Source organism: Mobula birostris, chromosome 4 (assembly GCF_030028105.1).
Source record: "Mobula birostris isolate sMobBir1 chromosome 4, sMobBir1.hap1, whole genome shotgun sequence".
In the NCBI taxonomy this organism is placed as follows: domain Eukaryota; kingdom Metazoa; phylum Chordata; class Chondrichthyes; order Myliobatiformes; family Myliobatidae; genus Mobula; species Mobula birostris.
The window spans coordinates 71,537,058-71,564,772 of NC_092373.1; the positions used below are offsets into that span (position 1 = coordinate 71,537,058).

The 27,715-nt window shown below is 41.7% G+C and overlaps 1 protein-coding gene across 9 annotated transcripts; it reads right to left on the bottom strand.

Moving 5' to 3' along the window:
• Positions 1-2,496: 2,496 nt before the first annotated feature.
• LOC140196395 (ubiquitin carboxyl-terminal hydrolase 47-like) lies at positions 2,497-24,918 on the bottom strand. Of its 9 annotated transcripts, none has more exons than XM_072255522.1 (15): positions 24,598-24,918; positions 24,114-24,502; positions 22,304-22,406; positions 20,674-20,789; positions 18,300-18,388; positions 15,356-15,487; positions 13,612-13,707; positions 13,130-13,267; positions 12,223-12,264; positions 10,512-10,620; positions 10,348-10,379; positions 10,197-10,246; positions 7,352-7,477; positions 6,095-6,150; positions 2,497-3,803 (listed from the first exon to the last, which is right to left on the bottom strand). In XM_072255522.1, the coding sequence occupies exons 3-15, from the start codon at positions 22,333-22,335 to the stop codon at positions 3,679-3,681; spliced, it is 1,143 nt and encodes a 380-aa protein (XP_072111623.1). In that variant the 5' UTR covers positions 22,336-22,406; positions 24,114-24,502; positions 24,598-24,918; the 3' UTR covers positions 2,497-3,678. The 9 variants fall into 9 exon arrangements, with proteins under 9 accessions (XP_072111623.1, XP_072111621.1, XP_072111620.1 ...); XM_072255524.1 differs by lacking the exons at positions 24,114-24,502; positions 24,598-24,918 and adding exons at positions 6,493-6,512; positions 23,303-23,777 and having other exon boundaries at positions 3,718-3,803; XM_072255525.1 differs by lacking the exons at positions 2,497-3,803; positions 24,114-24,502; positions 24,598-24,918 and adding exons at positions 3,842-3,920; positions 6,493-6,512; positions 23,303-23,778.
• Positions 24,919-27,715: the final 2,797 nt, after the last annotated feature.

Below are 27,715 nucleotides of genomic sequence, written 5' to 3' on the forward strand. Positions count from 1 at the left end.
CCAATTAAATGTTTCCCTGGGGGGTCAGACAGGCAATTCTGTGGATGCAGGAGAGAAACACTGATGGTAGTTTGCCTGGCAGGTGCCAGGGTCCGGGATGTTTCTGATCACATCCATGATATCCTGAAGTGGGAAGGAGAACAGCCAGAGGTGGTGGTACACATTGGTACCAACGACATAGGTAGGAAAAGGGAGGAGGTCCTGAAAACAGACTACAGAGAGTTAGGAAGGAAGTTCAGAAGCAGGACCTCAGTGGTAGTAATCTCAGGATTACTGCCAGTGCCACGTGACAGTGAGCATAGGAATAGAATGAGGTGGAGGATAAATGCCTGCCTGAGGAATTGGAGCAGGGTGCAGGGAGTCAGATTTCTGGATCATTGGGACCTCTTTTGGGGCAGGTGGGAATTGTACAAAAAGGATGGGTTGCACTTGAATCCCAAAGGGACCAATATCCTGGCGGGGAGATTTGAAAGGCTGCTGGGGAGAGTTTAAACTAGAATTGCTGGGTGGGGGGGCGGGGTGGGAATCCAAACTGAAGTGATGGAGGAAGGAGCAGTTCGCTCTCAAATAGAGAAAGAGGAAGGATAGGCAAGGGATAGAGAATAAATTTGCTCAGAACGATGGTTTAAGATATGTCCACTTTAATGCAAAAAGTATTATTGAACAAAGCGGATGAGCTTAGAGCGTGGATCAGTACTTGGAGCTATGATGTTGTGACCATTACAGAGACTTGGATGGTGCAGGGGCAGGAATGGCTACTTCGAGTGCCAGTCTTTAGATGTTTCAGAAAGGACAGGCAGGGAGGCAAAAGAGGTGGGGCATGGCACTGCTGATCAGAGGTAGTGTCACGGCTGCAGAAAAGGAGGAAGTTGTGGAGGGGTTGTCTATGGAGTCTCTGTGGGTGAAAGTTAGGAATAGAAAGGGGTTAATAACTCTACTAGGTGTTTTTTACAGACCACCCAATAGTAAAAGGAACATTGAGGAGCAGGTAAGGAGACAGATTCTGGAAAGGAGTAATAATAACAGGGTTATCGTGATGGGAGATTTTACTTTCCCAAATATTGATTGGCATCTCCCTAGAGTGAGGGGTTTAGATGGGGTGGAGTTTGTTAGGTGCGCTCAGGAAGTTTTCTTGACACAATATGTAGATGAGCCTACAAGAGGAGAGGCTGTAAGTGATCTGGTATTGGGAAATGAACCTTGTCAGGTGTCAGGTCTCTCAGTGGGAGAGCATTTTGGAGATAGTGATCACAATTTTGTCTCCTTTACCATAGTATTGGAGAGGCATAGGAACAGTCTGAAAAGGTGATTTTCTCACCGCTGAGTCCCCAGTGGCTGTTAGCGAGGGGCTAACGAGCTGCATCTCTAGAGACGCCCAGTAAAAAGGTGTTTCATATAAAAATAATGTTAGAAGTTAAAGTATCGATATGGAATAAAATATGCATACATATCAGCATGTAGTTACAAGATAAATGGCATTATAAAAAGTGGTTTAAAGTGTCTACAGTATAGGCATCTTCTTCTGACCGAGCACCGGCTCCTTCACCACTATAGCTGCGGCTCCGAACAATGAACAGATTCACTGATGCGGTAAACCTGCTGAACCCGTCATTCTTTGAGTACAGTGTTGTCTTACACTCATTAAAAAATACACATTTTAAAGGGAAAAGTGCATCTTTAGTTGGCCCCAGGAGCCTGCTCCGTTGGAACACGCTCCCACCTTCCCGGAGGTCAGTTTGGCTGCACATTTTCCAGCCTGTCTATAGCAGTCAGTGCCTGCTCTACTTTGGAGAAACCAAGCATAGACTAGGAGACTGCAAAAGTCATCTTCAGCTTCTATTTGCTTATCATTTTAATTATCTTGCCCACTCTCCCACTATTGTCCGTCCTCAGCCTCCACCATCGTCATAGAGAGGAAGAATGTCAAATTGGAAGAACATCATCTCATATTCTGTTTAGGTGATGAGCAGATCATGGAATCTAGAACAATGATGAGTGTTAAAGTTTCCTACCTCAGGTATCCACACTCCAGTGCTCTTCCCTCACACCCGCTCACTTCTCCACCCAGTTTTCTTCTTGCATTGATCCCATTTCCAGATCCCTCCTCCCTCTCCTTCCCTCACCCAGTTGCATCTGCCCTTCACCCCTTCCCATCTGTTTCAACCTCTTAACCTGTCAGCCTCTGACCCTCCCTTTACTACCATATACCAGCAATCTTCCTCTTCCCGCTCAGTGTTGATACCTGATCTTGACCCAAAATATTGACTTTTACTATTTATCTCCACATAGGTGGTTTGATTCGCTGTTTTCGGCCGGCATTCTGTTTGGATGTTCCAAATTCCAGTAATTGCAGTCTCTTTTTTTTTAAAAAAAGAGATGATGAGAACATACCAGAAACTCATTTTGAAGTGAACAAAGAACCAAGTGATATATAATCATCTGGTTCATTTTTAGACAGATTCTATGAAAAGTGGTGTTCAGAAAACTGGAGGGTTATGGAGCCTGAAGACAGTGGCTGCAGTCTTCCCAACATACAGTCAGGGCGGCACGGTAGCGCAGTAGTTATCACAACGTTTTACCGTGCAGGCGAACTGGGTTCAATTCCCGCTGCTGCCTGTAAAGAATTTGCACGTTCTCCCCGTGACCGTGTGGGTTTCCGCTGGATGCTCCCATTTCCTCCCACGGTCCAAAGGCCAACCAGTGGTAGGCTAACTGGACAAAGTAGACTGTCCTTTGATTACGCTAGGGTTAAAACAGGGGCTGCTCATCAGCGGGTCTATTCCACACTGTATCGCGATACAGCAGTCTGTTATTATAGAGACAGTGAAAATATGAAGATATGGACAAGACAATGGTGTGGCCAGTAGAGCTGCTGCCACTTCACAGATCCAGAGACCAGGACTCAACCTCAGCTCTGGTTGCTGTCTGTATGGAGGATGCACTTTCTCCCTGTGACCTCATGGGCTTCCTTTGGCTGTTTTGGTATCCTCCTACTTCCCCAAGGAGTGTGGGTTTATTGGTGAATTTTGTAGAATCCGGATGAGTTAATGGAAATAAAATGAGATTAGTGAAGAGTTGTTGTAAATGGCTGGCAGAAGAACTGAACGGATTTAATGGGCTGAAAGCCCCATTTCCATGCTCTTTGATTCTATAACTTGCCAACTGGCAGAGAGGCAGAGATAGCCATGGTCAATCTACACATTAAAACTGATTTTACAAGTGCTTGCATTTGAATAAGAAATACAAGGGCATCATCCTCTGAAGAACGCAATTCTCATGACGTCTTAACTGAAGATCTACTCTAAACTGGGACAGGTTATTTCAATTCTTCACTATTAGTGTGAAAGAGAAAGAAAGGTTGTGGATTACACATTTTTTGCACAAATTTCAATTGTTAATGAAGAGATAAGCATTGTGCACATTAACGATATCACCATTTATGTAAATGATGTCCAGAAAATATTGCACTGTGGTGAATTGTACTCAGAAGTGGCCAGTGCAATGTTTGTCACCTGGACCATAAGAAACTAGACCATTAATTAAATTGTCCAAACATCGGGTTGTTCCTCACTCTCAGATAGCTCTGGGGCCCGTACCCGAATCTTCCAATTTGGCTTGACACGTAAATCAATCAGACATCAGGAATTCCCTTGCTCCCAACTCTGCCATGCCTCGCCTTCAGCTCCTCCTCCTCCTCTCGCTTCCGCTTGCCTCCACCATGCCTCGCCTCTGCATTGTCCTCCTCTTGCCTCCGCCACGCCTCATCTTTGCATCTTCCCGTCTCCTGTCATCGAGCCTCGCCTCTGTAAGATGGAGCAGCAGGTCAGAGTATCTACCAACTGAAGCTGTCAGCACACAGACACTGTGATTGGTCGTCGGTGGATTAATTGCCGTGATTTTCCATCCATTGACATTGAAGTCTGGAAATCACAGATTATACTGTTTCAAACACTACTTGCTCTGTCTATTAGAATTACAGTCTACAATTGTTCAGAAACATGTTAACTATTATTATTATAGATTCATAAAGACTAAGCACTCTACGTTAACTGATCGTGGACTTCAGGAAGGGTAAGTTGGGAGAAGATACGCCTGTCCACATTGAAGGGACAGTGGTAGAAAACAATGACCAGCTTCAAATTACACACACAAAATGCTGGTGGAACGCAGCAGGCCAGACAGCATCCATAGAAAAAAACAGTCTACATTTCGGGCTGAGACCCTTTGTCAGGACTAACTGGAAGAAAACATAGTTAGAGATTTGAAGTGGGAGGGGGAGGGGGAGATCTGAAATGATAGGAGAAGACAGGAGGGGAGGGATGGAGCTAAGATCTGGGAAGTTGATTGGCAAAAGGGATACAAGGCTGGAGAGGGGAGAGGATTATGGGACGGGAGGCCTAGGGAGAAAGAAAGGGGGAGGTGAGCACCAGTGGAAGATAGAGAGAAGGCAAGGAGTTATTGTGAGAGGGATAGGGAGAAAAAGAGAGAGAAAAAAAAAAGGAATGAATGAATGAGTGAGTGAGTAAGTAAGTAAATAAATAAGGGATGGGGTACGAAGGGGAGGAGGGGCATTAACGAAAGTTCGAGAGGTCAATGTTCATGCCATCAGGTTGGAGGGTACCCAGACAGAATATAAGGTGTTGTTACTCCCACCTGAGTGTGGCTTCATCTTGACAGTAGAGGAGACCGTGGATAGACATTTCAGAATAGGAATGGGACGTGGAAATAAAACGTGTGGCCACTGGGAGATCCTGCTTTCTCTGGCGGACAGAGCATAGGTGTTCAGTGAAAAGGGTCTCACAGTCTGCAGCAGGTCTCACCAATATATAGAAGCCCACATCGGGAGTACCGGACGCAGTATATCATCCCAGCCGACTCACAGGTGAAGTGTTGCCTCACCTGGAAGGACTGTCTGCGTCCCTGAATGGTGGTGAGGGAGGAAGTGTAAGGGCATGTGTAGCACTTGTTCCACTTACAAGGATAAGTGCCAGGAGGGAGATCAGTGGGGAGGGATGGGGGGGACGAATGGACAAGGGAGTCGCATCGATCCCTGCGGAAAGCAGAAAGAGGTGGAGAGGGAAAGATGTGCTTAGTGGTGGGATCCCGTTAGAGGTGGCCGAAGTTACGGAGAATTATATGTTGGACCCAGAGGCTGGTGGGGTGGTAGGTGAGGACAAGGGGAACCCTATTCCTAGTGGGGTGGCGGGAGGATGGAGTGAGAGCAGATGTGCATGAAATGGGGGAGATGCGTTTGAGAGCAGAGTTGATGGTGGAGGAAGGGAAGCCCCTTTCTTTAAAAAAGGAAGACATCTCTTTTGTCCTGGAGTGAAAGGCCTCATCCTGAGAGCAGATACGGTGGAGATGGAGGAATTGCGAGAAGGGGATGGCATTTTTGCAAGTGACAGGGTGAGAAGAGGAATAGTCCAGGTAGGTGTGAGAGTCCGTAGGCTTATAGTAGACATCAGTGGATAAGCTGTCTCCAGAGATAGAGACAGAAAGATCTAGAAAGGGGAGGGAGGTGTTGGAAATGGACCAGGTAAACTTGAGGGCAGGGTGAAAGTTGGAGGCAAAGTTAATGAAATTAATGAGCTCAGCATACATGCAGGAAGCAGCGCCAATGCAGTCGTCGATGTAGCGAAGGAAAAGTGGGGGACGGGTACCAGTATAGCTTGGAACATGGACTGTTCCATAAAGCCAGCAAAAAGGCAGGCTTAGCTAGGACCCATACGGGTGCCCATGGCTACACCTTTAGTTTGGAGGATGTGGGAGGAGCCAAAGGAGAAATTATTAAGAGTAAGGACTAATTCCACTATGGTCTGAATTGTTGACTGTTTATTCCCATCCACAGATGCTGCTTGACCTCCTGAATTCCTCCAGCATTTTGTATGATGTTCTATCCAATCAATTAATAAAAAAGTTAGAATTTTTTTAGGTTTATCCTGAGGTGGACAACTCATGATTCATCAAAATGCATGAAAAAGCAAGAAAAAAATGATGTTACAATACTATAATCAACAAAATTTATAAACCCATTGCATGGTATTATGTAAGTCAATGATAAATTTATTACCAGTGAATTCTACAATCATCATACCTGCTTTGGGGTTTGTATCGATCAGTCTGTACATCAGCATGTAAGCAGTTTCGGACCTGGAAAATATTAAATAATTTAGATTTTAAAAAAGAAGAGAGCATACAATATGTCTTCTACCAATATGGATCGATATGTACATTGTTCCTATCAGCTTTTATAATTTCCCAGCTTTTAGCCCTTCTATCTGGTTTGTAGGTCAATTTAAATACATATAAAAATTTCTACTTCACTAAACAAGTTATCACATAATGAATATATCTAATGAACAATATGAAACTGCAAGTCCTTTGAGTGATTTCTTTCAAGTGTAGTTTCTTTTCATAAATAATGTAACAATACTTGTTAACTCTAAAATTTCTTGCACAATAGTTTATGCATTAAATAAATTTGGTCATTACCTTCGACTGATATTCTTTTCCTTAATGAAATGTCATGATGAATAAATATTCATTGACAAAATGCAAAAAAAAAATCAAAATGTTACTGTCTGTCAGGAAGTTATATGACACAAATTCAAATCTAAAAGCACTAACACAATGAATGTAATGATTATTCAGAAATAACCAACAATAAATTCAGTGAAATAATGGCCTATCTCAGTTCTGAGGAAGCTTATCTGTCAGCTTTTCTCAGCTCTATACATTCTTCATTAGAGGGAAAGACATAAAAATGACCATTTTTTATATTTCTCCTTCCAAGTTGCACACTCTCTCAATGTCGAGCTATATAATCATTTTTATATAATTTCTGGGTCTAATTCTAGGAACCCTCCACCTCACAGCATTGTAGGAACAGGTACACTTAGAGTGCAGAGATGAAACAGGTGACTCAGCACTCTCTCAGGGACAATGACAATGTCATTCTACAAATGAATAAAGAAAAAGCCACTGTCTGGTAGCTCACATGATCGGTCTGATGTGTTTAATGTTAATCCTGTACTACTATAAGTGTTTACATTTGATCTCCAAAACAAGCTGGCATGGAATTATCAAGAGCTAAGTAAATAAAGTTCCAACTCAGCTCCTACAGTGATCTCGTACTTTATGAATGGGATGATTAACCTCCAACAACATAATCATCTCCCTTTGTGTGAGGTATAATGCTGTTTTTGAAGTAACTTAATTTCATTCCAGAACACAAATTGAGAAAATGCCATAGAATAAAACACAGCCAGACCATGTGCTTTCCTTGAACTGAGAAACTAATTCTCAATGAGTGAATTAGAAAATGTTTCAGTCTGTTCTTAAGGTTTTTTACCTTTTTAACATCTTCATCATTAAAATTGTACCAGTCACCAGAGTCTGATTTGATTTCAGCATAATAGTGGCCACTTCCATATCTTCCTCTGTGGTGCCAAATTGCAAACAATTCATACCTTTTCTCCTAAAGCAGAGAAATGCAACAAAAAGATATCATTAATATCACTTTTCTGTGCACTGGCCAGTCATTTGCATTTATACCACTGATAAATTGACCAGACTGAGTTAATTTTGATGCCATCAAGCAGACAAGACATATTCAACATTTTCCTGTCAAACAAGTAACTTCTTTACCACAATATAGGGATGGCCAATATCTGTAAACATTTTGGAAAATGGGCTACTTTCCTGAGAAGCACTGGCCACAATTCAGCTGAAAGATGAAATTGAATACCAAAAATGCTGTGAATCCTCAGCAGGTCAGGCAGCATCTGAAGATCGAGAAACAGATTCCTGTTTCTCTTCCCATAGCTGTGGCCTAACCTGTTGAATATTTTCAGATTTTTTTCAATATGTATGTCAGATTTGTTGTACTTTGTGGAAGGATTTCTGCTGAAGGATACTCAAGAACGAAAATTTCTCATTAGATGATGTCATACACAAAGAGATTTCCACGTCTTTTGATTCACAGTTCAGCATGAATTTTTAAGTATCTTTGACTTTATCCATGTATAAGACTATGTAATTGTCTTAGCCTGAAAATATATTTACTTAAGTTAAAAAAAAAGGATATTATACTTCGAGCATAGCAAAAAAATTGCTTGTATGAGGAGTTCAATCTTTCCACCTTCCTCAAATATTAGAACCTGAAACTAAAATAAAATACAAAGGTAAGCATCATTGAAAACCTAATAAGCTAACCACCTGGTCTTCGATTGACAGAGGCCTTTCTGAGAAAACACTCAAAAAATGTTTCAGAAGCTGGGAGGGGAGAGGATAATATTTCCCTGAGCTTTTGAGCGAATGAGAACGAATACATCATTTCACACAGTTGTTAAAGATGAAAGAGTGCATGCCCAATATCAAGAGTAAAATTGCACAAAGCTTGTTGAATTGATCCAGCCTGAATGGATTTCAGTGACTTGGTGTCTGTGGGAGAAAAAATCAATTATAGTAGGAATTGTGAGCGGTTTCTCAAAGAAAAGATAGAAGAGCACTTGTCCATGTTGAATATTTGCTGTTTCTTTGTTTACATTCTTTACTCTGACCAACATATGGTTCTAGACACAAGGCAATAATTGCCCTATGTTCTACTATATACGTTGGTTGTTGCTTTGCCCATTTCTTGTGATAACTCAAAAATATGTTGTGGCCTTTGAGGTAGTTATATGCTCAAAAGCTATGCTGTTTATATCAGTGAGGAATGCATCACTGATATATTTATGTCATAGAGATCGAACAGTTCTCTGAGCCATCAGGAGAAACCTCTTCATAGGCATCAAGTGGACAAAGACTACCTTTACACAAAAAATTCAGGAACACCTGTCTGGTACTGAACTCTGGCGTATGTTGCTGTGCACAAAGGCCATTACTGACGACACAACTGCCAAATACTCAGGGAGTGTGCACACCAGCTTACTGACACCTTCATGGGCATCTTCAACTCTTCACTCATCCAGTCTGCTGCCCGCACGTTTCAAATCAGCCAAGATCATCCCAGAACAAAAGAAATCTACACCTTCAGCACAAAATGGTGGCACAGTCACCAATAACCATGAAGCACTTTGAATGGCTGGTAATCGCACATATCCAAAACTCCATTCCTGCTACATCCGACATTCACAGAACCGCTCTATGACAGATACCATGGCATCTGTCATGCACCTGGCCCAGATACACCTGGAAAACCAGGACAGCTACATCAGAATACTGCTTCTGGATTTCATTTCAGCATTCAACACAATTGCTGAACAAACTCCTCAGTCTAAATACACCACTGTGCCACTGGGTGTTGGACTTGCTAACCAACAGACCTCAGATAATCAGGATGCACAATTGATCCTCTCTCCCCATCATCCTCAACACAGGGGCCCCCCACCTGTGGCCATTAGTCCCTATACCATGCTCAGTGCAAACTGTTTTCAAATAGTGTCCGTTACATGCACTTATGTTGAAAAAGCATCAATTTTTGTCACTGACAGTTGGTGGGAGATAAGGAGCAAGTCAATTATTAATTGTTTTGCTCACTGATGTTTCAAATATGCTGGCTTGGAGATGCCAGAAACTGCCGGGAGTGAAAATGAAATAATTTCACTACTTCAGAAAGAACTATGCAGAATTTGAAAGTATTGACAATCAATTTGAATATTGTAATGACACTGAAGATTTGGAGGATGCAATTTTCCAGAAGTATTGTGTGAAGACAGTACATTGTCTATACTAGGAATCTGTACTAATTTTTATCATTTACAGTCAAAAAAAAGAACAAGTACACTGGATAAATGTTTCTGTCGATAACTATTAGGAACTAATACAGTTTTGTAACACTGCAGTAGCATTGACGGCTGTTCTGTGTTTCAGTAAAATACATAATTTGTTGCTCTTTTAAATAGTAATTTGTCTTTTTGATTCCTTTTTAATGATTTTCATGAAATGTCCACTAATTGGGACAGCTGCTCAAATGGGCAAATATATACTGTTCCCGATCTGCCCCAATTACTAAAGTCACAGCTCCAGTGACATTGGTCACTGATTAAGACGTCTCGTGCTATTGCATGGAATTTGCATTTACTCCGCATGGGAATCACTGGGCACTCTGGTTTACTCCCACATTCCAAGGATGTGCTGGCAGTGAGCTTGATTAGCTTCTGTAAATTACCCATGGGTAAGTGACTTAAAATTACTCTGATTTGCTGAATTGATCCGGCCTGGGTGGATTCCAGCGACTTGGTAACTGTGGGGAAAAAGGATCTATCGTAACAGGAACTTTGAGCAGTTTATTGAAAAAAATGTAAAAGAGCTCTTGTTCATGTTCAATATTTCCTATTTCCTTACCTCTTGTCCTGTTGAAACTTGCTGCGAGCAATCTAAAGTAGAGAAAGAATTAAGTACATCAGTCGAGTTTCTGAATATTCCCTCGTGGTCAGTCATGTTTCTTGCAGCAGGTGCTCGAGCCCACCAGCCATGCTGATGCTTTGTGCCCGCAGCTTCCAACCTACCTTGAGGGGTCTCAGGATTTCCTGCTGTAATGTCCACAGAACATTCCTGCTTCACTTCTTGTGGCTGAGCAGGTATTTCTTTGCCTTTTACAACATCCACATTATTCACCTGTGTGAGAGCATGAAAGAACGAAAGAAGGATATTAATTTTTCAATAATTGGACGGAGTCCCTTAACAGGGATGTCCTGCTCACTCAGTTTATCTCAGAAAAATCCCAAGATTCTGATATATTCCATGTTCCAATGCACTCAGTACATTGTCTACTCTGACCAACACATGGTTCCAGACACAAGGCAATAATTGCCCGATGTTCTACTATATTACTTGGTTGTTCTTTTGCCCAGTCTGGAAGTTGTTGGAAATTTTCTCATGTTATCTCAGAAATCTGTTGTAGTCTTTGAGGTAGTCATGTCATCATACCCTATGGTGTTTATGTTCAGTGTGGAATGCATCACTGATTTATTTACTGCACAGTTCTGACAGAAGCCAGGAGAAACCTCATCTCAGGCAGCAAGTGGACAATGACTAGATTCACACAAGAAATTCAGGAACGCCTGACCAATAATGTACCCCAGCGTATGAGGCTGGGCATCAAGCAATCAGCCACCATCATCCCTACAGCCAAACACACGAGTAATCACATTATGTTTGCCATGATACAACAGTGGTGGGGCTCATTACCAACACTGTTGGGACGGCCCATGGAGAGGAGGAAGAAGAGCTCAAGGCCTGGTGCCAAGCAAACAACCTCTTCCTGACTGTCAACAAGACAAAGGAGATGGTCATCGGCTTCAGGAGAACTCTCACACCTCTTCAAATGGACGGCACTGCAGTAAAAACTGTGAGCAGTTTTAAATTCATGGGAGAACACATCGCACACAGTATCTCATGGTCCCAAAACACATGCTACACAATGAAAGCTAACCAATGCCTCTACTTTCTGAGGAGCATGAAGAGAGCAGGACTATGCAGATCTCTACTCACGTCATTCTACAGATGTGCAAGAGAGAGCATCCTAACATGCTGCAACAGTGCAGGGTGTGGAAACCACACTGCATCAGACAGGAAGGCTCCACAGCGGGAAGCCAAAACTGCCCAACGCATCACGGGCTTTACAGACTAACACTTGGTCCTGGTGCAGGTCGATGAGAATACGCAGCTTAAGTGACTTCAGGATGGACTAGATTGGTCAAAGGGCCTCTTTCTATGTTATACTTTTCTTTGACTAATTTTTAGGGGAGCGCTGGCAGGTCAATGAACAGCAGTCATATACTGTGAAATTTACTTTAGTTTTAGGTGATCATTCAATGTGAAGACTACCTCAGTATGTTTTTGCTATTAACTGATCAGCTGAAATAAATAATTTTATCATGACACCTTACTACTGCTGAGTGTGGCAATGATAGACTTCCTACTGTAGGAGTCCCTGTTTGCTGAACCCTGTACAAACACTGGAATCAAACACTTGAAGCATAGCTGCCCCCAGAATGCTACAACCGAGTCTACATTTCCAAATATTGAACAATAGATGTTTTTGTTTGGAAAAGATTACCCTATCCTTTCTCCTCCCATTCTTGCACAGGGATTTATGCCATCATGTGGCACTGTGGCAACTAAAGATGTGGATGTATTCCCCATCTAACTGAGAAAATACTCTCCGAGTGAGCCACAAATTCCTACAACATGAATACATTTATATGCATGTCTTACCCTGTTCACTGTTAATTTTCGACACCATTCATTACGAGCATCCTGTAAATAAAAGTAAATGTCAATTAAGATATAAAATTAATGTAATTGCAAATACCAGAGGATAGTTTCAACTTTGTCACTGAAGGTAAACTCAGGTGAGAGCATCATGTGCCAGATGTATTGTTTTGCTGACTTCAGTGATTAAACTGGTACAACCAATGATCTCACATGGCAAATGCTGTGAAATCACAGTTAGATGTGTTTTGTAACAGTCTTGGCAACACAAGAGAGACTGTCGAGATCAAACATTGAAACCACACAGTCTATTAGTGACACAGTTCTGTTCTTTCTCACTTCTTATAGGAATCACATGGTTTCAGATAGAATGAAGAATATGAGCATTGTGTTGCCCAGGTATGATAAATATGGAAGCCAGGCAAGATAGACCAGAGTAGCTACAATATCTAGCACTGGATGTATCAGAGCCATACATACTTCATTGGCCCAGTTCTATTTCCAACCTAAAACACAGTGAATATTCAGAGAAAAATCAAAATGCTCCAAACTCTAACTCTGAGAAAAAGCTGAAGCTTATTTTAAAAAAAATATTTGATACATCAAATATTAAAATCTAAAAGAATAAAAATAGCAAGAAGTGGAAGAAACAACAGTAACTGGCTAAGAGTTACTGTCAACAATGAAGAAATGTGGAAAATAAAAAAAAACATTACAAAGAACTACCTGATAGTTACTGCCAATCATAAACTGGAGCCCCGACAGAACAATGCTTTTTAATTCCCTTGGGTTCCTGAGTTAATCATACTACAAATGAATGATGCAAATTACAACATTCCGGAATGCACCACAATTTAAAATTCAATATTATTTTAAACTGAAGTATTGTTACTAATGACAAAAATGTTACCTGAGATCTTGTAAATTCCAAAACAGGTGGAAAAGTAATGCAACCTGTAATTTTCTGAAATGCCATGTTGTTGTAATCGAATTCAAAGCGTTTCAGTTGAAACGTAAGAATTTGTGGCAAGTGCTTAAAATAGTATCTCTGAAAAATGTAAGGTAGAGATGAGTTTTACTTTTCCTGCTTCATGAATGCAAAGCTGAAAATTAGCAGATCTCCTTGCTATACATTTCAAACGTTGCAGCCATCCACTCTTTGTGTTGTAAATCCTCACGTGAATACATTTCATATGGACTTCCCCATTGTATGTACTTGACAGATCTTACCAGTGAAGACATTGCACTGACATCTGGCAGTACTAAAGGACTCAAGGAGATGACTTGTCCATGAACAAATATTATTTTTACCATTCAGCTGCTTCTACTGTTCCTCTGATTTGCAGCATGAAGAATTACAGAAATACCAGGATGACTGATTGGAATACTTACTGATGTTGTTTCAGTCTTCATATCACAGATGTTACAATAACATTTGTTGTCACCTTCCATTTTTTCCTCCTTCAAAAACTGTTCAAGACTCTTTTCCTTGAAGAAGAAAGGAACAGGATAGTGAAAAGGTACCAGATGATGTCTATTTTGTTCAGAGATACAGCGTGAAACAGGCCCTTCAGGCCCAATGAGCTGCCCCACCAGGCAACCCTCCTGTTTAACCCTCGCCTGATCAGAGGACAATTCACAATGACCAGTTAACCTACTACCCAGTAAGTCTTTGGAACGCGAAGGAAACCAGAGCACCCGGAGGAAAGCCACATGCTCACAGGAGGGATGTACAAATATCTTACGGATGGAATCAGAACTGAACTCCAAATTCTGTCACCCGAACTGTAGTAGGGTCGCGCTAACCGTTACGCCACCATGGTGTCCCATTTCCAAAACACTTTGTCAGCTGTTGCATCGGCTTCAATGCATGCTGTAACTGGTAGTTACTGCACAAATAGACCCTCTACTCAATGCTAAAACCTAGTATATTAATAATAGGCAAATTGTCAATGGCAATACCACTAGATAGCAAGATGAGATGGTTGCCCTCTCTTGTTAGATGTGACCAATACAAGGCACAGGTGAGGCACAGTTGTTACCTGAAAACTTAACGTACCAGGCTGGTAAATGTGTGAAAATACTTCGAATTGCACAGACAGTTACGTACAGTTAAAAACTATTGGTCAACATGAAATTCTATTACGAGAAGTAATTATTTTAGAAATTAATCCTGAATGCTTAAAATAGTTAAAATGTTTAAAATTATTGAAGTTGACAATCAATCATGCTTATACTAACTCTCAGAGATGTTGCTTTTCACCAAAATGTAACTCGATTTATTTAGTCTTGTCCCAAGTCTAAACTGGTGCAGGTCAGTGATCAGATTTTCCATCATAACTACTGGGAAACTCCAATTCAGCCACTACTCTCCAGGAGAGTTTCTATGCTGGAATGCAGTCAACTTGCCAAATTGTTGACAAAACTAGCCAATTGATTTCTCAACACTTTGCGAAAAGCTGATATAAAAAAGAGTGAATATGCACGATCATCCTGAGGTCAAAAGAAATTAGGTGTCCTAAAATGTTTTGATAATTTTCTGGATTAAGTATTTTATGTTTTGAGGTAGGAAACAATACAGGTGGTCAGTCAGTTAGTTAATTAGCAATACAGTGTGGAGTCAGCCCCTCTGGCCCTTCGAGCCACGTTGCCCCAGCAACCCCACAACCCCAATTAACCCCAACCTAATTACAGGACAATTTACGATGATCAAGTAACCTATGACCCCATACATTAGAGACTGTGGGAGCAACAAGGAGCAGCTGGGGAAAACCCATGCAATCCACGGGGAGAGCGTATAAACTCTTACAGAACGGTGTTAGAAATGAACTCCAAACACGGGAACGTCCTGTGTTGTAATAGCATCGCACTAACCGCTCCGCCATCATGAATTCCAAAGCTCCTCATGTTAACAATCCAATCCTTCTTGAATTTACAGAAATAGACGTCTAAAGATGTGACACTGTTCTGAACATCAACTATAGTGAATTATCATTGTGAGAGTTAATCTGTAAATTGTCCAGACTCATTTTCATGGAATCAAGAAAAAAATGTGATGTCAAACTCACTGTAGGAATGTAATCAATTACTCTATTTTTTACAAAAGTAACTTACTTCCTTGTACTTTTTAACTTACCATTAAATCAAACTTTTCTGCAGCATTAGCTGAGCAAACAAATAGAGGTATATCCAGGAAAAAAGTGTCTTCTTCCATGGATTGTGTGCATTTTAAACACTTCAATGAGCTAACCATTGTGACCTGATAAATCTACAAGACATAACCCAATGAGAACTGAGCCTGTGATCCATCAGTTAGAATTTTATACAAGAAAACTGATACTTTATAAATTACTCTCAAAAATACTGATTCCTCATTTGTTTGATTAAGGTGTACAATAAATATTCTTAAGGGATGAACACCACGTAAATATGATACCTTGTGAACAAGACTGTATGGCTGCTCTTGTTCAGTTTCACATGGAGTGTGGCACAAAGAGGAAATGACCGGCCATTGTTCTCCCTGTGACACTGGAGTCATTGTTCTCATGAATCAGAATCAGGTTAATTATCACTGATACTTGTCGTGAAATTTGCTGTTTTACGGCAGCAGTACAGTACAAGATGCAAAAATTACCATAATGTACAAGAAATAAAAGAATTGTGGAAAAGAGGAATTGTGAGGTTACGTTTATGGGTTGACTGGCCATTCGGAAATCTGATGGCAGAGGGGAATCAAAATCAGATTTAATATCACCAGCAAATGCAATGAAATTTGTTAACTTTACAGCAGCAGTACAATGATATACATGATAAACAAACAGTGAAAGCAAACTGAATTACAGTACACATATATGTATATGTCTATTAAATAGATAAAATAAGTAGCGCAAAATACTGGATATAAAGTAGTGAGGTAGTGTTCACAGGTTCAATGCCCATTTAGAAATCGGATGGCAGAGAGGAAGAAGCCATTCCTGAATCACTGAGTGTGTAGCTTTTAGCTTCTGTATCTCCTTCCTGGTGGTGACAGTGTGAAGAGGGCCTGTCCTTGCTGGTGGGGATCGTTAGTGATGGACTCTGCCTTCCTAAGGCACCGCTCCTCGAAGATGTCTTGGATATTAGAGGCTGGTGCCCTTAATACAGGTGGCTGATTTTCCATGTTTCTGCAACTTATTTTGATGATGTGTAGTGGTGCCCCCGTCCCACATATCAGGCAGTGATGCAGCCAGTCAGAAAGATTTCCACAGCACATTTGTAGATTTTGAGTGTTTATTTGACAAACCAAATCTCCTCAAGCTCCGAAGGAAATATAGCCACTGGCTTGCCTCATATACCTGCATCAATATGTTGTGTCCTGGTTAGGTCCTCAGCGATACTGACACCCAGGAACTTGGAATTGCTCACTCTCTCCACTTCTGATCCCTCTTGAGGGTTGGTTTGTCTAGAAGGTGTGTCTAAAGCTCTGAGGGTGAGTCTTCAGGCTCTTGTACCTCCTCCCCATGTCCCAGATGGTGAGGGTCCCTAATGATAGATGCCGCCTTCGTGAAGCACCACCTTTTGAAGATGCCCACGATGGTGGGAGGCCTGTGCCTGTGATGGAGCTGGATGAGTTTACAACCCTCTGCAGCCCCTTTTCACCCTGCACATTGGAGCCTCCACACCAGGTGGCAATGCAACCAGTCAGAATGCTTTCTCCAGTACATATGTAGAAATTTGCCAGAGGCTTTGGTGACATAACAGATATCCTCAAACTCTGCAGCCTTCTTCATGATTGTATCAATGTGTTGGGCCTGGTATAGATCCTCTGAGATGCTGAAATTCAGGAACTTGAAGCCACTCACCCTTTTCACTTCTGACGCTGAGGACTGGAGTGTGTTCTCCTAACTTCCCTTCCTGAAGTCCACAATAAATTTCCTGGTCTTGCTGACATTAAATCCAAGATTGTTGTTGCTACACCACTCAACCAGCCTATACCAGGCTCTATCTCACTCCCATGAACTTCTTATTGCCGTCTGAGATTCTGCCAACAATAGGTGTGTCATCAGTGAATTTATAGATGGTGATTGAGCTGTGTCTAGCCGCACCCTATTCTCTAAAGAATTCATGGCCTGTCAATACTTCAAGACTTGACTGATGTTGTGAGAATTGTACAACTGCATTATAAAAGTGACCGATGGGATAAATATCATTTTTTTCCAGGAGTACTGCAGAAGACATTCAATTAATATGTTGAAGAGGAGATTAACTTTTCATCAGGGAGATAACAAATGTGATCAAAGGTGATGAAGGTATAGTGATAGATAATTATCAAATGATTGCCTGTGTTTAAACCCTTCCTCCATCTTCCTCAGCACTCTCCAGTGACAAGACATTTCACTGTGCAAAGATGGTGTGGTTAACCTTGAGGAATGTCAGACACTCTGTGACCATTGTGTGTGCTTGAGATGGAAATTTGAGCTGACTGCAGGGGAGGAGGCCGTAAGGGTGGGTCACTCTCTGGAAGGTCAGTGCATGAATAGTCATAACCAGAGGCTCTGGCAGAGAAAGACCAGATCAGTGAATGAATTGTAACGATGGCAGAAATACATCAATAAAAAACGGTTTATGAGTGCAATACAAATCGTTCATTGGACACAGAGTCATACAGCACCGAAACAGGCCCTTTGGCCCAACTGATCCATGCTGACCAAAATGTCCATTCAAGCTAAACCGAGTTGCAAGTACTTGGCAAAAATCCTTCTCAACCTTCCCATGTACTTATCCCACCATCTTTTCAAGGCTGTTATTGTAGATGACTCAACCATTTGGCTTCACATCTTACCCAGGATTTTAAAAACATTCAAAAATTATTTACAGTATGTCCTAGACCATGGGAGAATGGGTGATCAACTTAAGATTGAGCAAACAGTTGAAGGAACATTTAAGGAAATAGGTTGTAAAGAATGACAGGTACTTGTACAGAAATAATGCTAAAGAAGGAAACAGGAAAATGAAAATAAAAGTACAGATCGAATTACAGGTAAACCGAGGCACATTTTAAAAACAAATCAATTATCAGTATCACAACAGATCAATTTTACCTTCAGAATTTTATGGTCCTGATCCATTTTGCTACTCAGCTTGTTCACCAGACTGCGAAAACATTCCTCTATATCTCTCTGTATGTAAACTTCACAAAATGGTTTTAAAAAGGTGTTAAAGTAAGCATACAAGTTCAAATAATACGGTTGCTTATATTAGCAACGATTTCCCAGTTTAATGTTCTGTGATTATGAATTTTATAATACAAATTGCAGATGTATGAATTTGAAGTAATAAATTGAAAATGTTAGAGGCATTCAACAGGTCAAACAGCCTCCCTGGAGAGAGAAAAGTAGAGCCAATGTTTTAGGTTGACGACCTTCCATCAGATTTTGATGAAAAATTATCAACTTGAAATTTTTGCTATGTATTTGCAGAAATCCCTTCAGTACATCAAGTCTGTACCAACCACCCATTTACACAAATCCCATTTTATTTTATTTATTTGTTCAGTGACTCCCTCATTGAGTGCCTAGACAACAATTATTCCATTATGTATCACTGGTAAATTTCTGGTTTACGGGCATCCTGGCCAGACTCCTTGTGCACATCCTCCCTTCATCCCTTCCACCACTTTCTGCCTGGTCTTGCTGAAACCCAGCAGGAAACTTCTGGGACTAACGGTAATTCCGTCACTCAGACTGGGGATGTTATACTGATCTCACCTTTTGCTTAATACCCAAATCTACCAGCTAACAGATGCAAATCTTGATAATTACCATAAGAAATTCTGCAGTTTAAATTTTAAAATAAATATTGCAATGGGATTTGAACTCAGCTCTCTGGATTGTGAGACCAAATCTCTACTAACTTAACGTCTGTGCCACCTATTATTTCATCCCTGATGAATAACTGGAACTCCAAGTTAATTTACACATGCACTTGCAGAGCATATGGAGTTTGAAACAATTTTTAGTTCATCGAATTGCCTTTCTTTTGTGAGTCCACAAAACTGACCCCAACTATGGAAGATTTCAATCATAAATATACCAAGCAGCAGTGTTGGCGCGTGGCCAAGTGGTTAAGGCGTCGGCCAAGTGGTTAAGTGCTCATGTGCCAGTCATGCATGCAGCCTGTTATAACCGTTTTGACTAGTATTCTTATTTTTTTCTTCTTACTTTTTTAACTTAGGTTATTTGTTGTATTTTTTTTCATGGTAACATGTTGAAGCTGCACCCTCTCTAACATGCTGGTGGAGGGAGTTTTATTTGTGCTTTTAGCGCTGGAAATAGTTACATTCGGACACGTCTCATAAGCGGAACAGCAGTATGGTCGCATTGTTTATTGCAGGGACCAACTGATTGAGCATATACCGGCTGGTTTAGTGAGCAGAGCGGCAGACGCCCCTGCTGAAATCTGGAGGAAAACACACAGAGGATGCAGAGGGAGATCACAAAGGTGAGGAAAGAGGACCAGGTCGAGACAACAGAGACTTTTGGTGAAGAGGAGTTCGGAGGGTAATAAAATGGACGAGTTGACAGCGCTAGACAGGCGTCAGAGAACATTTCGGGAGTGCAGTGTTACGTGTTTTACTGGGGCTGCACAAGACATACCTGATCAAAACTTTTCCATGGATGGCTTCCAGACCGTTCAGGCTGACCGGAAGTGCACTGACAGCGGTAAGCGTAAAGGAGTTGGGGCTTACTGTTCTGGTTAACAATGGATGGTGCAATCCAGGTCATATTACGATTGAGGAACGTGTTTGTAGACCGGATATTGAACTTTTTGCTGTTGGACTCCGGCCATATTCTACCGAGATACAACACTGGGCGTCACGGGAGGTTGTTCCTGCCTGTGGCCACCGAACTTTGCAGCTCCTCCCGTGGAGGGTCAGACACCCTGAGCCAATAGGCTGCTCCTGGACTTATTTCCATCTGGCTATGTTTGCATATTGTTGTTTGATTGTTTGTGGTTTTTGTATTGCTATATTTATGCTCTATTCTTGGTTGATGCGACTGTAACGAAACCCAATTTCCCTCCGGATCAATAAAGTATATCTATCTATCTATCTACTGATCTGAAGGTCGCTAGTTCGAGCCTCAGCTGTGGTAGCATGTTCTGTCCTTGAGCAAGGCACCTAACCACACATTGCTCTGCAACAACACCGGTGCCAAGCTGTATCGGCCCTTCCCTTGGACAACATCGGTGCCGTGGAGAGGGGAGAGTTGCAGCATGGGCAACTGCCAGTCTTCCATACAACCTTGCCCAGGCCTGCACCCTGGAAACCTTCCAAGGCGTAAATCTATGGTCTCACGAGACTAACGGATGCCTATATATCAAGCAGCAGAATGGTATGGATTTGAGAAACTTTCTTTAGATCAATAAGCTGGCATACTGCTAACTGATGAAAGCATGGGTGTGTCTATTGCTTACCACTCAAATTCAATTGGGAGGTCAACTGTTCTGTGCTCAAGGACCGTTCATTCCCATCTGATAATCGTTCAAACAGACATCGCAACTCGCAAATTAATGAATCTTCTTCTTTGCAGCTGCAAAAAATATGAAACAGTGAAATTTTACATTGCTTAAAACCTCTGAGAGGGTCAGCAACTTTAAACTCCGCAGTGCTATCATTTCCGAGGACCTGTCCTGGGCCCAGCATTTCAGTGCAATTCTGAAGAAAGCACGGCAGCACCTCCATGAAGATTGAGGATGACATCTCAAACTCCAGCCAACCTCTGTAGCTGTGTAGTGACGAATTTATTGACTGGCTGCATCATGGTCTGGTACGGAAACACCAATGCCATTGCACTGAGAATCCGATAACAAAGTAGTGGATACAGCCCAGTCCATCACAGGTAAAGCCCTCCTTGCCAGTGAGCACATCTACATGGAGTTCTGTCACAGGGAAGCTGCATCCATCATCAGGAACACCCACCGCCCAGGACATGCTCTCTGCTCCTGTCGCCATCAGGAAGATACAAGAATGCAAGGACTCACACAGCCATGTTCAGGAACAGTTATTACCCTTCAACCATCAGCTCTTGAACCAGAGGATAACTTCACTCAACTTCACTTGCCCATCACTGAACTGTTCCCACAACCTCTGCACTCACTTTCAAGGACTCTGTATCTCATGTTCTCCATATTTATCGATTTTTTTTCTCTTTTGTATTTACAAGGTTGGTGTCTTTTGCACACTAGTTGTCTGCCCTGTTGGGTGCAGTCTTTAATTGATTGTATGATGGTTATTGAATTTACTGAGTACACCTGCAAGGAACTGAATCTCATGGTTGTATTTGGTGATATATATGTACTTCGGTAATAAATTTACTTTGATCCACATTATGTGTTACCCCTTTGATAAAAATAACCAATTATTTTAATGTGATTTTCCCTTTACAAATTCACGATGATGATTTTACCAGTGTCTTCCAGAAAATCATTGAACTCAGAACTTTTTCCCAATGATGTGGTCACCACAAATATCAATTCGGTACACTTCTTAATTTTGAAATGGCCCTGTACCTACAGAATAAATGTTACTTTCCTAAGTCCCCCATTATTTTTAGAATTGAGTTAATCAATCATGATTGTATAATCAATAAGCAATAGAAACTACTGCTGCTGTAAACCATGAACTCCCATTTTCCCCCAATAGGACCACCCTGAGCTGCTGACTGTTTCCGACATGTTCTGTCCTTGTTTTAGTCTTGAATAAAAGTACTGAACTTACAGACATCACTATTACATTCCTTCCCCTGGTAATCCCTTACATGTAGTTATCTAGGTTGCATTCCCCATTCCAAATAAACGTTCATCACCAACTTATAAATTAACTTTTTATTAATCTGGATATTTATTTTCCCCAAAACACAGTGTCCTCCAGTGTAGAAATGGCATCTTTGGCCTAACTGGTCTGTGTTGACCAAGATTCACATCTCAGCTAGTTCCATTTGCCTTTGTTCGGATAATATCCCTCTAAATGTTTCTTACTGAAGTACCTTTATACACAGTACTTCTATATAAAATAGAGTAGTCATTATGCAATACGCAATCCTACCTGGCAATGCATTCTTTAACCTCCTGGGTCATAAACCATGTCTGAAGTAATGTGTTCAGATAACACGTGGCTCCCTGATTTTTCAATCCAACAAAATGTTTACCTGTAATGAAACCAGGAAGTAAATGGAAAAGTTGTTTAATATCCAAATTACCTCAATTCAGTTTCAGGTGGTTCCCTGTAACAATCCTCACAATGTACGAAAGTATAGCAAAAAGCTTTATGATAAACAGGGAAATTTCAAAACAGCACACACAGAATGCTGGAGGAACTCAGCAGGACAGGCAGCATCGATGGAAGAGTTCTGCTGAAGGGTCTCCACCTGAAATCTTTGCTCAGATTTCCAACATCTGCACATTTCTCTTGTTTGTGAAAAGACAAAGTATAATTGGGTAAAAGAAGATGATATATATTTGTATTGTAGATTACATGAGATAAAGCCCAGAGTAGGCTCTGCCAACCCTTCGAACTGCGCGGCCCAGCAACCCCCAAATTAACCCTAACACAATCAGATGACAATTTACAATCACCAATTAACTTACTAACTGGTGTCTGAGAGTATTAGAGATGTTCCACCAGCAACTGAATCAGACTCGAAAAGAAGAGATATTAAACAGTATTTTGGAAACAGAAAGATGCCGAATTTTTGAGAATTATTCAGAGAATGTCAAGAGCCAAGAGTGCAAAGGTTGAATAAATGACTACCAGGTTAAAACAGTGAAATGAGCAGTTCGAAGTTCAGTGCTACAGTAATACAGAAACTCTTGAACAGCATGGAACACTGGGGCAGAGGGAAATCATTTGAGAACTTTCAAAATGACGCCCAACACCTACAATGTGAATGTGGTATAACTACTGATCGCGTTCTTTTAACTTCTTCATCCACCACTGAACGCTGATCCTTGAGTTGTGACGTGCCATTCTACTTTGAATTGACTTCTCACCCTCGCCTGTCGCCCCCCACACCCCCCCAACTCCACACTGCTTTCATCACCTTACCTGGTTTGCTGCCCATCGTTTTCTTGCGGTCTGTAAAACATTAACAAGTTAAGTTACACACATCAAAGTTGCTGGTGGACGAAGGGTCTCGGCCTGAAACGTGGACTGCACCTCTTCCTACAGATGCTGACTGGCCTGCTGCGTTCACCAGCAACTTTGCTGTGTGTTGCTTGAATTTTCAGCATCTGCAGAATTCCTGTTGTTTGCGTTTAAACAAGTTAAGTTGCTATGTACGAGAAAGGGGGGGAGAGGGGGAGGGGGAAGGGAGGGGGAAGAGAGGGAGAGAGAAAGAGAAAGAGAAAGAAAGAAAGAAAGAAAACACTGTTCTGCAACGCATTATGCTTAAATTCAACCAGAGAATTCGTCTTATCAGGAGCTCAAAACCGAAACATTTGTTTTTACAGTAGCATATAGACGGTTAAGGGTGATTTACGCTTCATACTTTGATAGCCGATAGACTTTAGGAACATATAAACAAACACTTTCAGTTTCACCTTTCTGAACCATGGGGCGGTCTCTACAGAGCGGAAAAAATAAGGAGTTATAGGTTTAGTATACTATGGCGCCCACTTGCGCTCGTTACAAGCACGTTGTACAGAAAAATATTGCTTTACAGTATAGGCAATTGAAGCCGGATCTTTCAGGTGGGATTTAAAACCAATTTGTTTTGATTTGGATTTCAGGAGCGGGGAGCCCATCGACTATGTCCTGGGCCCAGTAGTATTGGCCATCCAATTCCGTGTGTGAGAGCGGAGGACGACTTTAATCCACCCCACTCGCCTTTGAATGCATATAATATATTTGGACAAACCTTTGCGGTTACGCGAGTCTTTATTCCTGGTCCTCTTGCAAATGCTAGCAGCCGAGTTGTAACGAGAAGGAAGTTAAGCCATTCGGACAGGAAACTAATTGGCCGATAGGCACCCTCCCCAGAGAGCTGAGAATTGTTGGCAGACCGCAAATGGCGCATGTACAGTCAGGCGACCAAGGTTGATTATGCACATAAACACCGGGCTGGTGGGCTGAAGTCCTGGGTCAATTCGGACAAGTCATTAAGTTTGTTCAGAAGTTTGCAGATCCTCAGTAAATTTCACTCTCGATCAAATCAGGAGAGTACCAGACATGGAATGGGATTTTGAGAAGGTGCAGCTGAATGGTGGATTCGGGCAAAGTTTCCCACCCTATGAATCTGATGTGGTGCTGAAAATAAGGGGTGATATCACAACATTAGCGGGAAACAAGACTTTTTTTTTGTGCTAAGAGTTGTATTTGTTCTTTTTGTTGGTATAACTCACTGGCTCAGAAGGTGCTGTTGAAGTAACATAATGAGAAGCCCAGATAAATGAGATTTCTTGGAATCATATCGCTCAGTTGCAGGCCTCTTGCCCATGTCATCCATGTTGATCATGATGCCTATCCATGCAAATTCTATTTGTCCGCGTCAGGTCTGTGTTCCTCAATGCCCCTTCTGTCCAAGCAACTTGTCCAAATCATTTTTTTAAGCTTTGTAATTGCATCTGCCTCTGTTGCTCCCTGCAGAATCAGAATCAGGTTTATTTTCACTGACGTATGTTATGGCATTTGTTGTTTTGTTTCAGCAGTATAGTGCAAGATGTAAACAATCACTACAGTCACAATAACTGAAGAGATCCCGCACAGTGAGTACAGGAAGTTAGAGAAGAGGCTGAAGAGCAGGACCTCCAAAGTAGTCATCTCTGGATTACTGCCGGTGCCACGTGTTAGTCAGGGCAGGAATAGGATGATGAGTGGAACAGATTAATGAGTGGCCGAGGAACTAGTTCAGGGGGCAGGGTTTCAGCTTCTTGAATATTTGGAACCATTTCTGGGACAGGGTAACCTGTAAAAGAGGGACAGCTTGCAATTAAACTGGAAGGGAACCAATATCCTGGCTGGTATATTCACGAGTGCTACTTGGGAGGGTTGAAACTACTTTAGCCAGGTGTGGGAAGCAGAGCACCAGGTCAGAAAGTGGAGGGATGGAGAGGAAAGTAGATGTCAGAGCAAGTGAAAATGGACAGGAGCATAGTAATAGATAAGATGGAATGGATAGTGTGAAATGTGTGTATTTTAATGCTAGGTGTATTATGGGTAAAGGGAATGAACTTCTAGCATGGATCAGTACGTAGAACTGTGGTGTTGTGGCCATTACAGAGACTTGGTTGAAAGAGGGACAGGAATGGGAGATTAATATCCCAGGGTTTCAATGTTTTAGGAAAGATAGAGAGGGATATAAAAGAGGAGGGGGAGTTGAATGATGACTCAGGGTAAGTATCACAGCTGCTGTCAGAGGGGACGTAATAGAGGGCTCATATAAATGGGTAGAATTTAAAAAAAAATAGGAGACACTCTGATGGGATTGTACTGCAGACTCACAATAGTCACTGGGATATTGAGGAACAGATATGCAGGCAGGTTTATATACAGGAAGGATGTCGAGCCTTTGGAGAGAGTGCAGAAGAGGTTTACCAGGATGTTGCCTGGATTAGAGGGCATGTGCTATCACAAGAGGGGCAGTGTTATTTCTCCACAGATACTTATGGGTGACTGGATTGTGCTGCCTTGTGTGGTGGTAGAGACAGAAACATTAGAGAGTTCTGAGAGACATTTAGAAAGGCATATGAATGTGAGAAAAAAGAAGGATATGGACATTGTGCAGGCAGGAGGAACTAATTTATTTAGCTATTTGTCTAATTAATTGGCTCAGCTCTGAATTATGGGCCAAGTGGTCTGCTTCAGGGCTGTACCATTCTGTGTTCTTTGTTCTATAAAGATAAACAGGTAGATGGATGGTGCAAAAGAGGAGTCATAAAGTACAGTTCATAGGTTCATGGACCATCCATAAATTGATGGTAGAGGGGAAGAAGCTGTTCCTAAAACATTGAGTATGATTCTTCAGGCTCCTGTACCTCCATGACGCTATTAGGAGATGGAATGTCCCAGATGGTGAGGGTCCTTAATGATGGATGCCTCTTTCTTTAGACACTGCCTTTTGAAGATATCCTCGATGGTGAGGGCTGAGCCTGTGATGGATCTGGATGAATTTACAACTCTCTGCACCTTTTTCCAATCATGCGCATTGGAACCGCCATACCAGGAGTGATAAGACCATAAAACAATAAGACATAAGAGCAAAATTCAGGCATTTGGCCCACCAAGTCTGCTCTGCCATTCAATCATGGTTGATTCTTCTTTCCTCCTCCCTGGCCTTCTCCCAATAACCTTTGACACCATGGCCAATCAAGAACGTATCAATATCCGCCTTAAATACAATCAACGACCTGGCCTCCACAGCTGCCTGTGATAACAAATTCCACAAATTCACCACCTCTGGCTAAAGAAATGTCTCTGCATCTCTGTTTTAAATGGATGCCCCTCCATGCCCCCTTGTCCTAGACTCCCCCACCATGGGAAACATCCATTCCATATCTACTCTTTCAAAAGGTTTCAATGGGATCAGCCCTCATCCATTCTAAATTCCAGTAAGTACAGACCTAGAGCTATCAAATGTTCCTTATATGATAACCCTTTTATTCCCAGAATCATCCTTGTCAATCTCCTCTGAACCCTTTCCAGTGCCAGCACATCTTTTCTTAGATAAGGAGCCCAAAACTGTTCACAGTATTCAAGGTAAGGCCTCACCAGTGCCTTATAACCCCTCAGCATTACATCCCTGCTCTTGTTTTCTAAACCTCTTGAAATGAGTGCTAGCATTGCATTTGCCTTCCTCCCCACAACTCAACCTGCAAGCTCACCTTTAGGGTTCTGCACATGGACTCCCAAGTCCTTTTGTAACTCAGATTTTTGGATTTTCTCCCCATTTAGAAAATAGACTGCTCATTTATTTCTTCGAACTAAGTACATGACCATGCATTCTTCAACATTGTATTTCATTTGCCACTTCCTTGCCTATTTTCCGAACTCAAGTCATTCTGTAGTCTTCCTGTTTCTTCAACACTACCTGCCCCTCCACCAATCTTCATATCATCTTGGCAGCAAAGCCATATATTCCATCATCTAAATCATTGATATATAGCATAAAAAGAAGTGGTCCCAACACCGACCCTTTCAGAACACCTCGTTACTGGCTGCCAACCAGAAAAGGATCCTTTATTTCCCCAGTTGTTGCCTCCAGCCAATCAGCTAATGCTCTAACCATGCTAGTAACTTTCCTGTAATACCATAGGCTCAAACAAACAGCTCTAACAAACGTGCCCATGAGAATATTAGTCCCCTTTGGGTTCACATGAAACCCATCCCTCTTGTGCAGGTCATACCTCCCTCAGAAGAGATCCCAATGATTTAAAAACCTGAAGCCCTGACCCCCTGTACCAACTTCTCAGCCACACATTTATCTCTCAAGATGTCCTGTTTCTGCCCTCACTATCAGGTGGC

What these genes read in the sequence shown, in the direction of transcription:
- LOC140196395 (XM_072255519.1), bottom strand. An exon ending in TGGAATTTACAAGATCTCAG is followed by an intron (nt 12,265 to 13,129) that starts GTAACATTTTTG and finishes TTTTATTTACAG; the next exon opens with GATGCTCGTAATGAATGGTG. An exon ending in AAGTTTCAACAGGACAAGAG is followed by an intron (nt 10,247 to 10,347) that starts GTAAGGAAATAG and finishes TTTTCCCCACAG; the next exon opens with TTACCAAGTCGCTGGAATCC.